General features: G+C 40.4%; 1 protein-coding gene across 2 annotated transcripts in view; it reads right to left on the reverse strand.

Annotated features, from left to right (window-relative positions):
• Positions 1–202: 202 nt before the first annotated feature.
• The window catches only part of tafa5a (TAFA chemokine like family member 5a), a 167,049-nt gene continuing 152,112 nt past the window's right edge, over positions 203–15,139 (reverse strand). For both annotated transcript variants that reach the window (XM_021563372.3, XM_021563373.3), the window contains exons 4-5: positions 8,128–8,325; positions 203–2,022 (exon numbers count right to left, since the gene is read on the reverse strand). In XM_021563372.3, the coding sequence (XP_021419047.1) occupies positions 8,317–8,325 (9 nt within the window). In that variant the 3' untranslated portion in view covers positions 203–2,022; positions 8,128–8,316. The remainder of the gene's footprint in view (positions 2,023–8,127; positions 8,326–15,139) is intronic.

The raw sequence follows: 15,139 nt of genomic DNA on the forward strand, positions 1-15,139 counted from the left end.
TTACATGTGGACAATTAGACACTTTTTAAAGTAGAAGAAGTGTAGAAGAAAATAAACAAGTATTTCTGGCTGTCAGGTTTTGGCATATAGGACAGGATAATTAAATAAATGTAATACAAAATGAGGTATGATACATCTCACTTCCTTGAATAAATTGGATGACTTTGAAAACCAAAGCGTCTATATTAGCAAGTGATGGTTCTTTCACGTATTTCCTTTATTCTTAAAATATTTCATGATAAAAAAAGTGTCTCATGTAAATGATTCTAAAACTTTTCCCACAATGCCTCCCTTCTTCGCGTGTCATCGTCATCTTCGTCTCTCAGGACTGGAGGTCAGCATTGTGCGACAGACACAAAAGCACAAAGAAATAAAGTAGACATTATAGAGAAATGAGTAAGTAATCCACGCCTTTTACAATGCAATACTGCAGCAATCAGCAGGTTCCAAAGGCTGCTCATTGACTAAAGTGACAAAATCTCTGTCTGTGATGAGTTCAATTTTTGATAGATAGTGACTCTCAGGCCTGGAATTCAATCAGTTGCATTGAGGGTTCAGTCAGATTGTTTATGCTGTGTCAGAGTTGTTAACCACATTAAAACCGTACACTGCAAGACACTCTCACAGGCATCTGTAAAACATAACCATTAAATATTGAAACATAACTCATGAGCATTTTTTTTTTCTTTTATCTGTGATTGATAGTTTTGGAGATTAGAGGTGTGAGAGGGGAGAAGCTTACTTGTCATGAGAACAGAAAGAGAGCAGGACAAGCCAGCGTTAGAGAGCTTGTTTTTCACGTTCTATGGCTGCCATTTTGTGACCACGTTATTCATGTCGAATAAGGTTCTCTACAAAGGTACAACATATAAAACTGTTAAATATATACGTTTTAGGCCTTTCAAAATACATTTCATGAAATGTGTCTTTCCACCACCCGCCAGCCTCAATCAGAAATGACAGATTCAATGTTCTCTTTTTAGCCTCAATGATGATCAGTAGTTTTGCTCTTTTACCGTTTTTACCAACCATGCTTATTGCAATGTGTCCCAATTTGTAGCTTTTGAAAAATGCAAATCAGATTTTTTTTTAATACATACATGTATGTTTACCTATATCTCCAGTTTCAAAATACAGTGGTGGGTTTAGTCAGAGAAAAAAAATGTCCGCAAAGTTTTTAAAGGTAACTCCTTTGATTGTATACGTGTCCCACTAGACTCTATAGTCTATGTTCAGAATGACATAAAGCCCAACATCTACAGCTATGAGGGCAGTCGTTGTTGTGTAGCGAGAAAAACAAGTATCCATTTCTCTTTCCTAATCTGGTCCATCTCGTCTTACAATAAACTGTTCTTTTTTTTCCTCTTTGGTCTATAAAAATGTGGAGAGTGCCAAAGGTGTACTCCAGCAGAAGGCCTATTCACAGCAGAGCACAGGGCGAGCAGTGAGCATGTCATCTGGTCCAGTCTGGTCCCATAGTCTGGATAAATCCAGTCCAACGTTTGGTCCAGTCCATAGTCTGCCGCTAGGTCAGACACATCAGAAAGCCTTGGGCCAGGTTCACTATAATCCTGTTCTTTGGAATACGTCTCTCTGTCCCATTGCAGTATAACAGAAGCAGGTATGATTGAAGTAAGTGGGAGTCCTCTGTCCACTGAACAGACAGTAGCTGAACAGTACAAGTAGTTGATCTAAATGGCTCCATAGATACCACTCTCTCCCTCTCTGGACAAGGCGCTGACGGAAACCGGACCTCGACGGCACTAGAGGGTTCTGCTCATTTACAAAGCAGACGGACGCTAATAGAAGGGGGCAGACGGTACATGTTGATCCAATGACAGACAGTGGGTTATCTACAGCAGATGGTCATTGGTTGGTCGGAGCCGCAGAGGGGTGGAGCCAGGAGTCAGGGCACAGGAAACATGAAAAAGCTTCTCCAGAGTCAAAGATGAGACCTCGCTCTCGACTTCAAGTGCCCTCAAACACTCCGGTATTGGCTGCCGTTGACTGTGTTTAAGAGACCTGCAGATCAATGAGAACACAAGTTCTGTCAGAGTACAGGATAATCAATGCTAGCTAATCACACACAATCCTTAAACAATGCTAAGTTGCTAAAACTTCAAAACATGCTAAAATAAATCCATGCTTGTGGCGGAAGTTGCCCAGGCCATAACCACAAACAGATCTAGGTTTAGATTACCAAATGCCAAATCTCAATGTTGACATTGAAGGGGGTGAAGAATACCTTGGACTAGTTATTAGGGTCCACAGCTACCTACTCCGCAATGACTGTCCCTAAATTAACGTTGTATATTTTACTCCCATTACTTTCACTCCCATTATTCCCATAATAGATACTGTATGTGGAACTTATTCAAACGTCTACAGCTCTGAAATGAAGTTATGAAGAAATTGGACAGTCCCATGCTAATCATTGTCAACAACAGTATGTTCTAGGATTCAAATATTGTGAATTCTGCTGGGGCATTAAACCATAGCAACAAAACAAGTCTTACAGTGCAGAACTGTAAAACAATTAATCAGCCTCACAGAAGAAATCTGGAGAGAGAAAAAAAAGTGTAGTTGGTCGGCACGCCATCTGGCCTATGTGTGGTCTCCAGCCAACTTGATAAAGGCATTGATGCTTTCCAAGATTGCCGGGGCTGCTTAATTTATAATAATGAACTCTTGACAATTACACAGAGTGCAAATTGCCATGAAAGGGGGCAGGTGTTAGATTAAAACTGGAGGAAATCCGGGGATAAAAACAACAGGAATGGAGCAATCAGCAACTAAATGAACCTGCGTCATTTAATAGGATAATGTCACAGAGTAGTGTACTCAGTGGCTGCAGAGTAGAAGGTATGGAGGGAATGACCCAAGAGTATCCGGGCTAAGAAGAGGGACATGTCTCCCACTAATACGCCCAGTGCAGCTCCAGCCAACCTGGCAATTAGCGCCATTAGAGGTTCTGTACTGTTGCCACGTCATTATGGCAGTGACAGTCACGCTGCCCTCTAGTGGTAAAATAAAGTTTACACTGAGACTGAATTACAGTAACAGAGTGGATGGAATAGATTCATTTGTTTGTTTGTTGGTTCATTCATTTGTTAGTTTGTTTGTTCTTTCGTTAATTAATTAATCCATCCATTCATTCAACATAGGCTAATGGAGAAAACATGGTAGCCTAGTACAGTAGTGGCAGGGTGTCTGTGATATCTCAGGAGAATTTGAATGCAAATTACTTTAAATAGACTACAGGCAGTGAGACTCTGTCTGTGTTGGTTTCCCTTTCTCTCCAACTACAATATCTCTCTCACACTGGCCGTGGTAAAAATATAATACTGTAAATCTTGCACACAAATCTGATCTCTATAAAAATGGAAACTGGCTATTAATGTATAGCATGATTACTGAATAGGTTCACATAGAAAATATGTCATTTCTTAATCTTATACTGGGTAAAGGGAAAGGGGTGATACCTAGTCAGTAGTACAACTGAATTCCTTCAACTGAAATGTGTCTTCCACATTTAACCCAACCCCTCTGAATCAGAGTTCTGTATTTCCAGTAACAGATTTCTGATGCTTAGGAGAATACTAAAAGCAATCCCGCTGGCCAAAAATATATATTCTGCTTTAGCTGCCCAACTTTCAGGGTGACCCAAAACAAGAGCATCAATGAGATGTCACGTTATTGACAATAGCACAAGCATTTTCACGGCACAAAGGTTTTTAGGACGCGACAGAACTTCGGGTAAATTCAAATGCCGTGAACTACTGTGCTGCTACAGGGACATAGAACAAATCAATCAATAGCTATCAGTATTCTCTTGAATAATAAAATCAACTTATGGAAATAAAATATGGCTTGAGGCCATCTCTCTCTCTCTGTCTCTCTCTGTCTCTCTCTCTCTCTCTCTGTGTCTCTCTCTCTCTCTGTCTCTCTCTCTCTCTCTCTCTCTCTCTCTGTCTCTCTCTCTCTCTCTCACTATCTCTGTCTCTCTCTCTCTTTCTCTCTGTCTCTCTCTCTCTCTCTGTCTCTCTATCTCTCTGTCTCTCTCTCTCTGTCTCTCTCTCTCTCTCTCTGTCTCTCTCTCTCTCTCTCTGTCTCTCTCTCTCTGTCTCTCTCTCTCTCTGTCCTGCTCTCTCTCTGTCTCTCTCTGTCTCTCTTTGTCTCTCTAAGTCTCTCTCTCTCTCTCTGTCTCTCTCTCTCTCTCTCTCTCTCTCTCAGTCTCTCTCTCTCTCTCTCTCTCTGTCTCTCTCTCTCTCTCTGTCTCTCTCTCTCTCTGTCTCTCTCTGTCTCTCTAAGTCTCTCTAAGTCTCTCTCTCTCTCTCAGTCTCTCTCTCTCTCTCTCTCTCTGTCTCTCTCTCTCTCTCCGACTCTCTCTGTCTCTCTAAGTCTCTCTAAGTCTCTCTCTCTCTCTCAGTCTCTCTCTCTCTCTCTCTGTGTCTCTCTCTCTCTCTGTCTCTCTCAGTCTCTCTCTCTCTCTCTCTCTCTCTCAAATAGTAATAAAGGGATAATATGATTTAGATTGATAAGTGACAGAGCGTGTAACTAGGCCTATATTAAAGTGCCTGAGGAAGATGTGATCAAATGATTGAGGTGAGGTACTGTAGGCTAGACACGTTAGTATGATTTAGATTGATAACAGAGAAAGTAGGACTAGTAGAATCATTGCATGAGGAAGATGTGATCAAATGCTACCAGGGCTGATTGGGGATCTTTATGTTAGACGTGTGTGTTTGATATTCCCCAGACACTCCCCATGTTCTCTCAGGAGAAGAAAGTTCAAAGCTATCGGTGCTGTTATCTTAATCAGCTCTTTCATATTACATTTCCTCTACACATCAAATAAACTAACGCTGCTTTAAGCCCAGTGTAAATACACATCACACAGTGTACAGCACATCAGGTCACCAGAGATCAAAATGTGTGTTTGTGTACAGTATGTTCACTTTAATTCCACCATGACCAACTTTGGGAAACGCTGTTTTAGGGTACATATTTTAAATATAAAAGGTACAATCATCACACTTTCACTCTCAAAAAAGGGGTACATTTTTTTCATCATCATTACTTTCCTGCATTCTCTACTGCAGGTGGATAAAAAAAGGTTTTTAATATCTTTTTCCATGTACATTCATTGATTGATTCATCTTGTGCTACACAAAGATAAATAACATACATTTTTCTAAACTAAACCAATATGTTTGTTAAATTTTTTTGCATCCGTTACTGAAATGGTTGTTCAAGTTTAAAATGGCTTTTCTGCATTTTGTTGTTTCACAAACTGAGTTTAAAATTTATTAAATTGTCACTGGCCTACACACAATACCCCATAATGTCAAAGTGGTATTACGTTTTTGGAAATTCTTACAAATGTGTTAATGAAAATCTGAAATGTTTGAGTCAATAAGTGTTCAACCTCTTTGTTTTGGCAATCCAAAATATGTTCAGGAGTAAAAGTGTGCTTAACAAGTAATAATAATTTGCATGGATTCAGTCTGTGTGCAATAATAGTGCTTAACATGATTTTTGAATGACTGCCTCATCTCTGTACCCCACACATACAATAATCTGTTAGGTCACTCAGTCAAGCAGTGAATTTAAAACACAGATTCAACCTCAAAGACTAGGGAGGTTTTCCAATGCCTCGCAAAGAAGGGCTCCTATTGGTAAATGGCTAAAAATGGGGAAAAAAAGCAGACAGTCCTCCTAAACTCAGTTGCCAGAGAGGAAGGAAACCGCTCAGGAATTTCAGCATAGGGACAATGGTGACCTTAAAAAAGTTATAGAGTGTAATGGTTGTGTTAGGAGAAAACTGAGGATGGGATCAACGCTAATTACGTAACTGACAGAGTGAAAAGATGAAAGCCTGTAAAGAATTAAAATATTCCAAAACATGCATCCTGTTTGCAAAAAGGCACGAAGGTAATACTGCAAAAAACATGGCAAAGCAATTAACACTTTGTATACAGAGCAAAAAGTTACGTTTGGAACAAATCCAATAGAACACATTACTAAATACCACCTCCCGGATTTTCAAGAATAGTGGTGGCTGCATCATGTTATGGGTATGCTTGTAATCGTTAAGGACCGGGGACTTTTCTGGAAAAAATTTTTACGTAATGGAGCTAAGCACAGGCAAAATGCTAGAGGAACATCTGGTTCAGTCTACTTTATACCAGACACTGGGAGATGAATTCACCTTTTACCAGGACAATAACCTAAAACACAAGGCCAAATCTACGCTGCAGTTGCTTACTAAGAAGACAGGGAATGGCCAAGTGGCCAAATTACAGTTTTGACCTAAATCTGGTTTAAATTCTATGTCAAAACCTAAAAATGGTTGTCTAGCAATGATCAACAACAAATTTGACAGAGCTTGAAGAATTGTGAAAAGAACAATGGGAAAATGTTGCACAATCCAGGTGTGGAAAGCTCTTAGAGATTTACCCAGAAAGACTCACAGCTGTAATCTCTGTCAAAGGTGCTTCTACAAAGTTTTGACTCAGGGGTGTGAATACTTATGTAAATTAGATATTTCTGCATTTCATTATCAATACATTTGCAAAAAAAACCAAAAAACATATTTTTACTTTGTCATTATGGGGTATTGTGCGTAGATGGGTGAGTGTAAAAAAATAAATGTAATACATTTTGAATTCAGGCTGTAAAACAACAAAATGTGGAATAAGTCAAGGGCTGTGAATACTTTCTGAAGGCACTGTAGGTAGTCTCCTCACACTGTTTCTAACCCTGACTGTCATTATGAATGCAGGTTGCAGATGAATAAAAATTCAAACTGTTGGATATCCTAACGTTGGCTGGATTCCAATAGGGATTACAAATCACTTTGCAAGCCAGCATAATGTGACTTGAAGGTAGGATTGCAAAATTCTTGTACATTTTCTAAGTTTTCCAGAAATCCTGTTTGGAAAATTCCTGGGGAAAAAAAGGAAATCCCTCAACTATGATTTTGGAATATGAATCTTGGAACTTTGCAAACTTACTTGCAAGGTCTGATGTGGACAGTAATATATGAGTTTCAGGCCACTGTGTTAGGGTAAAGGTAGGCCTCAAAATAAGGCCTCATGAGACATGTAATGTATTATCATAAAGACTTTAATTTGAATGATAATATACACCGAGGAACTCATTTGCTGAAAGCCACAGGACTGAAAACAAACTAATTCAACAACCACGTCTCTGTCACTAACAAATACAGTCATGGATAGTAACTCTAATCTAAAAGTACAAAGGAAGGTACCACTCCAATCACAAATGGTTGTTCTACTTTAGGAACAAATCTAAACCTTTTTTTCTGAGTGTAGGTAGCATACTACGTTGGCTATTTCTGCTATTCTATACAGTATCATCTCACTCACCACCTAATTGTTTATGTCTTTAAGGGTTTTCAGCCCACGTAACTCCAATTAGTCTGAACCTAGACATACAGTACTATCTGAGATACATATAGGATGGCTGAATGAACAGAGAGTAAACATAAAGAAAACATAAAACCGAGACTGAGACTATCGACTGTACAGTTTGTACTTTACGAATAATATTGTGAAAAAGCACCGTCTTGCTTTACACAACGGGCTTCATTCATTTTCATGACAAGATAAGAAAGATTTAGTCAGAGACGTGTCTGTTTCACCAAGACATGCTGGCAGTATCTAGACCAGTCTATATGGTTCTGGTCGTATACTGTATGTGTGTGTGTGTGTGTGTGTGGTGTCTCGTTCATTCCTCTGTGTGGATACATGGCTCTGGGTGTAAAAATGGAAAAAACAACATATACGACATGTCAATATAATGGTACAGAACTCAATGGCTCTTCCTAATGCTATACACATGGATTTTTGTTGTTGTTGCAAAACGGACTCTGGGGGCCTTTGAGCTCAAGGCGTGGAGTTTCTACACTTCCATAGAAATCGAATTGCAACACTAATATATAATATTATATTATTACCAGTGTATCTTAGTGCACACTTGTCAACATCATGCTGCAATACTATCATTCTGCCAGAATCATAAAAATAACATTGGTTAGGTTAGACATTTGTTTTCCCGTTATGCTTTGATGCTGATTCCTGTGTTGATGAATTCATTCTGTACCTTGCTTTGTGGATAATGCCCACTGTGGTTTAGAGTTGGTCGTGTAGGTTGTTCATGTCTGTAGTAATGGACCAGTGGTGGTGGTGGTGGTTGGTGGTATGGTCTGAGGTTGTCTGTCATGGTCATCAATGCTCTCCTCCGCCATGGTACTGTTAGCGGAATGGAGGACCCACAGGGACTCCAGTCACGTCATAGAGCCTGGAGGGAAATTACAGAGGGGAGGGAGAAAGGGAGGAGGGAAGGAGTCATTTAGTAGTTTTCAAACCAGAGTGTTACCACAATTGACCAAAATAATTAGAGCAATATGCCCCACAGGTCAAAAGCCTACTGTGCAGCTTCCGTAAAGAAGAATACAGTAACAAAACAATCTGTGTGAGATCTCTCTACAAATCTTCCAAACCATAAAATACTTTTCAAAATGAAGGTGATGTGTGTGTGTGTGTGTGTGTGTGTGTGCGTGTGTGCGAGTATGTACCTCTTTCTAGCTAACGGTTTGAAGCGTGCACGGCTCCTCCATGCAGTTTCGGACTAGGGAGGGAGGCATGGCGGTGGTGGCTAATGGTTTGCAGCGGCTGAGCCTGTTTGCATGGCAGCCGGAGCATCTGTCCGCTCTGCAGTGATTCTGTTAAAGCCTCAACTGGATGTGTCCTGCACGGCATGCCAGCCATGTGTGTGTGTGTTCTGTCGTACCAGCCGGGCCCAAAGGGATCAATTACACAGCAAGGCAAGGCAGGCCGTATCGTATCAAACCCTGCACTACCAGCACCACACCGCCGGGAATCCTTCCAGTATACACAGCCTGCAGTTCTATACAGCCTCTAATGAGTTAGCTAGGACTGGGACTGTGGATGATCCAAATCCAAGGGATGCGTTACACACTCTGTTCAACACAGTCATACAGTAGAAATACACTCTTCGAAAAAAGAGAACACGTTTTTTTCCCTAAGAGGGTAGTGTGTGCGAATATAAACCAAAAAAATGTATTCCCATTCAAAATTATATTTTCCCTAACCTCTAAACCTGAACCTAATCATAACCCTTAACCTCACCTTAACCCCAAAATGCTAACCCTAAAACTAAACCTAACTCCTAAATCTAACCCCTAACCCTGATTCTAACTCTAACCCTCATTGTAAACCTAACTCCTAAATCTAACCCCTAACCCTGATTCTAACTCTAACCCTCATTGTAAACCTAACTCCTAAATCGAACCCCTAAGCCTGATTCTAACTCTAACCCTCATTGTAAACCTAACTCCTAAATCTAACCCCTAAACCTGATTCAAACTCTAACCCTCATTGTAACCCTAACTCCTAAATCTAACCCCTAAACCTGATTCTAACTCTAACCCTCATTGTAACCCTAACTCCTAAATCTAACCCCTAACCCTGATTCTAACTCTAACCCTCATTGTAAACCTAACTCCTAAATCTAACCCCTAACCCTGATTCTAACTCTAACCCTCATTGTAACCCTAACTCCTAAATCTAACCCCTAAACCTGATTCTAACTCTAACCCTCATTGTAACCCTAACTCCTAAATCTAACCCCTAAACCTGATTCTAACTCTAACCCTCATTGTAACCCTAACTCCTAAATCTAACCCCTAAACCTGATTCTAACTCTAACCCTCATTGTAACCATAACTCCTAAATCTAACCCCTAAACCTGATTCTAACTCTAACCCTCATTGTAACCATAACTCCTAAATCTAACCCCTAAACCTGATTCTAACTCTAACCCTCATTGTAACCCTAACTCCTAAGCCTAAAAAATATTTTTTCCTTGAGGTCCGGCGAAATGTCACAAATGTTTTCCTTATTTACTACACACACACACACACACACACACACACACACACACACACACACACACACACACACACACACACACACACACACACACACACACACACACACACACACACACACACACACACACACACACAGTGCTTGAGGCATCACAACAGACCCGGGTTCGATCTTGGGCTGGCCGCAACTGGGAGACCCATGAGTCGGCGCACAATTGGCCCAGCATCGAGCAGTGTGTCAAGAAGCAGTGTGGCTGGGCAGGGTCGTGTTTCGGAGGACGCATGGCTCTCGATCTTTGCCTCTCCGGAGTCCGGACAGGAGTTACAGCAATGGGACAAGACTGTAACTACCAATTAGATATCATGTAATTGGGGTAAAAAAAAACACTGTGGGATCATCCTTTCCTCACAATTTTCTCAGTCTTAACACACTGAGTCCTTCACTTCCTTGATTAGCAACCTCTCCACACCACGTATGCTGCTGTGAAACAGCCCTGATTACAGTGTGGTGCATAATCACAGGCTTTCTCTCAGTGGATGCCACCGACACCACTCTCTATTATGTAGTTAAATACCCCAATCAGGAGCGAGCTAATGGATTCACTGATTAAATTCATCAACTGCCACTTAAGAGGCTACCCCTCTATGTATGGTACAATCAGTGTGTGTGTGTGTGTGTGTGTGTGTGTGTTTTAGTTTATTAGGATCCGCATTAGCTAATGCACATGCAGCAGCTACTCTTCCTGGGGTCCACACACAATGCACTGTGGCAGTTATATGTGTGTGTGTGTGTGTGTGTGTGTGTGTTCACGCATGGCTACCCCTCCATGTATGGTAGAATCAGTGTGTGAAGACAAGATGCAGCAAGTGCCTTTTAGGCCGAAAAAAGAAAGTGTTCGTGGTGTTAAATCGTTTTCACTGAGTCAGAAGGTTCAATTGAGACAAGCCTCATTCTCCATTTTTTGACTCAATGTTTGTTCTAAATGGAACTTAAAGTCTGAACAAATCTTTGAGAAATGAGTTGGATAACAAGTGAATGTTTTGGTAAAGCTTTGAGGGATAGCTTTTAGCTGAGGAAGTGTAAACATTAATGCGCATGGCTTGGATATACTGTGTACTGCTTTGTTGTATTCAACCTCAAGAACCACTGCATGGTGTTCCCAAAGAAGATTTCTGCCAGGAGAATGTATCACTTCCTGCCAAGATGAAATGTTCTCTTGAAAACCTCAGCCTTCTCACAAAGGTAAAAGGGTCCAGAACCATGAAAGACAATGGCCACTACCTGATGTGCTCCAATTTGAAAAAATTGTATCTGTCAGACTGATGGGTTCAAGCTTTTTCTTCCCACTTCTTGTCTCTCTCTCTCTCTCTTCCTTTACCTTCTCCCAAACTCCTTTGAATTGTTTATCCTATTAAATTGTCAAGAAATATTGTCAGATATAACCTAAGGTGATTCTTCTCTCCCTTTAACTTATTTTTCCCAGCATGCATTTGTTCCCTGTGATGAGAGAGTGAAAGAGAGACAGTTCTCTCTGTTTTATCTGCCAGCACAATGGAGGAGACAATGATGTGAAGCATCCACAGAGAGAGAGAGAGAGAGCAATAAGCAATTTAGCTTAAAGAAATTTAGCTGAAAGAAGGTATCAAGGATGACTGCTGAAACTAATATCATATCACCATCAGAGAGATGTCTCTGAAATGCAGTTAACCATGTTAGACATTAGCGTTTATCTCTGCTGCCGTGTGTGAGAAATACACATTTAAATCCTCCGTGGGGGTATTGGGGTAGGTACAGTACTTAGTGATTGCTAAATTGAACTTTCATTGCATCATGAATACGTAGGTCTTATGGTTAAAAACAACATTGAAAATCAGGCGTCTACGTTAAACAGTTTTGTTATATTTCAGACTTCTGTGACTCTATATATGCCATAATGAGGATTTCTTCTTTTTTTAAGCCCATAACCATGTGTGTGAGGAGTATGCTTCTGTTTCAAAGTAGATTTGTTTAAGACTACCAATAATGACTCTGTGTGACCCTGATTTAGTCCACTGATGGACAAGTTACTTTACCCTACATTTACATGAAGAGGGGCAGAGTCTGGGAGAGAGTGATTGGCATAGCCTTTTTTTTCTATTTTTCTATGCTCTGCAGATGACAAACTGCACTGGCATTTCGGATTAACCATCAACATCCACACACACTGTGAACCACAAAAAGCCTCTTGGCCTCAGAAAGGATCAGAATAGGCCACCAGTATTAAACCAAACAAAAATGATGCATCAATGAGATGGTGGGATTTGAAGAAAAGTCATAGTTTTTACCACATGAATGGAATTGAGTCACTATGTACTGTGAGCTTGGTCAAAAGCCCCAGTGCCTTGTCTGTCCATGTTCACAACCAGCACCTCGGAAAGTGACTGTACATGTCACTCACTCACTGACAGACAGACAGACAGACAGACAGACAGACAGACAGACAGACAGACAGACAGACAGACACTAGAAAGGTGGACAGGCAGGCACGTAGTTAGGCAGGCAATCACGAACCCACACACATACCCAGCCAGTACATCACTTCACCTATACAGCTCATCCCTAGCCAACTATGGCCTCTGACCGTCCATTTGACGTACAATATGGAGCAGCCATGAATACCTGTCATCTCTCAGCCTCTCAGAGCCAACATCAACACAGGATGACAAACAGCCTTCTAACTTGGTTCGAAATAGACTCACCCAACCTTCTATCTATACCTCACATCTGTCAAACACAACAGACGTATAGCTCGGGAATTCTCTGTGTGTTAATGTCTACAGTATGCAATGCTATAAGATGTTTGTGGGGCTCAACTTGCGATATAGGGTAAGAGAGAGACTCGATAATGAACTGTATCAATTGGATTTAACTCTTTGAAAATGATACACGGATATGAGTCACGGCATTGGCGTGACTCGGCGCATCTCTTCAGGAGAAGGAGTAAACAAGTTAGACTCAGCTGATGACTTAAATATGACAGATTAATTAATGATGAGGCCTACGCTGGTCAGAGTTCACGAAGGGCGGGTGGGGAGGCAAATTGGGGAGAGAGAGACAGCTGCGTAACCAATGTGCCCAAATTAACAGTATTAAATTACTAATGAGTGGAGGCAGGATAGTGTTTGCGACACGGGGAGAGAGGGAAGCGACGGTGGGTGTGTGCACTGTAAAACTTTTGCCTGTAAATTTACAGCATTAAACTGGCAGTAGACATGCCAGCTATTTTACTGTAACTGCATGGGATTGGTGCAAGCAGGTTGCCTGCTAGGTAATGTTTTTTCATATCACAGCATATCAAATATATACATTATACATACACTACAGTTCAAAAGTTTGGGGTCACTTAGAAATGTAATTGCTTTTGGAAAAAAAGCCATTTTTTTGTCCATTAAAATGACCTCAAATTTATCAGAAATACAGTGTTGACATTGTTAATGTTGTAAATGACTATTGTAGCTGGAAACGGCAGATTTTTTTAAATGGAATATCCACATGCGTAGGCAAACAGAGGCCCCTTATCAGCAACCATCACACTCCTGTGTTCAAATGGCACGTTGTGTTAGCTAATCCAAGTTTCTCATTTAATTGATCATTAGAAAACCCTTTTGTAATGATGTTAGCACAGTTGAAAACTGTTGTGCTGATTTTAAGAGGCAATAAAACTGGCCTTCTTTAGACTAGTTGAGTATCTGGAGCATCAGCATTTGTGGGTTTGATTATAGGCTCAAAATGGTGAGCAACAAAGACCTTTCTTCTGAAACTCGTCTGTCTATTCTTGTTCTGAGAAATGAAGGCTATCTCATGCCAGAAATTGCCAAGAAACTGAAGATCTCATACGCTATGTACTACTCTCTTCACAGAACAGAGCAAATTGGCTCTAACCAGAATAGAAAGAGGAGTGGGAGGCCCCGGTGCACAACTGAGCAAGTGTACAAGTACATTAGAGTGTGTAGTTTAAGAAACAGATGCCTCACAAGACCTTCAACTGGGAGCTTCATCGAATAGTACCTGCAAAACACCAGTCTCAACATTAACAATGAAGAGACAAGTACAGAATGCTTTTCTTTAAAAAACAAGGACATTTCTAAGTGGCCCCAAACTTTTGAACAGTAGTGTATATACACTGTACATCAAATATGTATGAATAACTTACACTTCTAGAGGCTACAGAGCAAAACATAGCAAATACTCAACCATTGAAGGTTTGAGGCTATTTGACACTCCAATCTGTCCCCTACACACATTTTGTTGTTCGAAAGCTATTAACACATATTAGTTAAATTGCCACAGTACTCACACTCATGGGTGTACCAAAAGTAGCCTCTTAGAAGGCATGCCTCAAAATATGTTAATGACCCAAAAAAACAATACCATGCAACCACTTGAGGCCAAAAGGTTTTTTGTGATCCAGAAGTACAGTACACTGTAAACCCCAAGGCATTTTTAAGTCAAATATTTATAGTAGGTTGTAATCAAAGCCAATGCAATTACTACCAAAAGGTTTTTGTGGTACTGACTCAAAACTAAATGAGAATTCACACCAAATAAATGTTTTAATGGTATAATGACAAATTTTAACTTGCTCTACTGCAGGTGGATATTTTTGGAATTGTTTTTAATAAATGTGTTTTTGCATGTACAGTTGAAGTCAGAAGTTTACATACACCTTAGCCAAATACATTTAAACTCAGTTTTTCACAATTACTGACATTTAATCCTAGTAAAAATACCCTGTTTTAGGTCAGTTGGGATCACCACTTTATTTAAAGAATATGAAATGACAGAATAATAGTAGAGAGAATGATTTATTTCAGCTTTTACTTCTTTCATCTCATTCCGAGTGGACCAGAAGTTTACAAGTTTACATGCACTAAATTGTTTAACTTGGGTCAAATGTTTCGGGTAGCCTTCCACAAGCTTCCCACAATAAGTTGGGTGAATTTTGACCCATTCCCCCTGAAGGAGATGATGTAACTGAGTCAGGGTTGTAGGCCTCCTAGCTTGCACACACGTTTTGGAGCAGCGGCTTCTTCCTTGCTCAACGGCCTTTCAGGTTATGTCGATATAGGACTTGTTTTACTGTGGATATAGATACTTTTGTAACTGTTTCTTCCAGCATCTCCACAAGGTCCTTTGTTATTGTTCTGGAATTGATTTGCACT

The sequence above is a fragment of the Oncorhynchus mykiss genome, chromosome 15, assembly GCF_057628025.1.
Source record: "Oncorhynchus mykiss isolate SJ-2025 chromosome 15, ASM5762802v1, whole genome shotgun sequence".
Taxonomy (NCBI): Eukaryota; Metazoa; Chordata; class Actinopteri; order Salmoniformes; family Salmonidae; genus Oncorhynchus; species Oncorhynchus mykiss.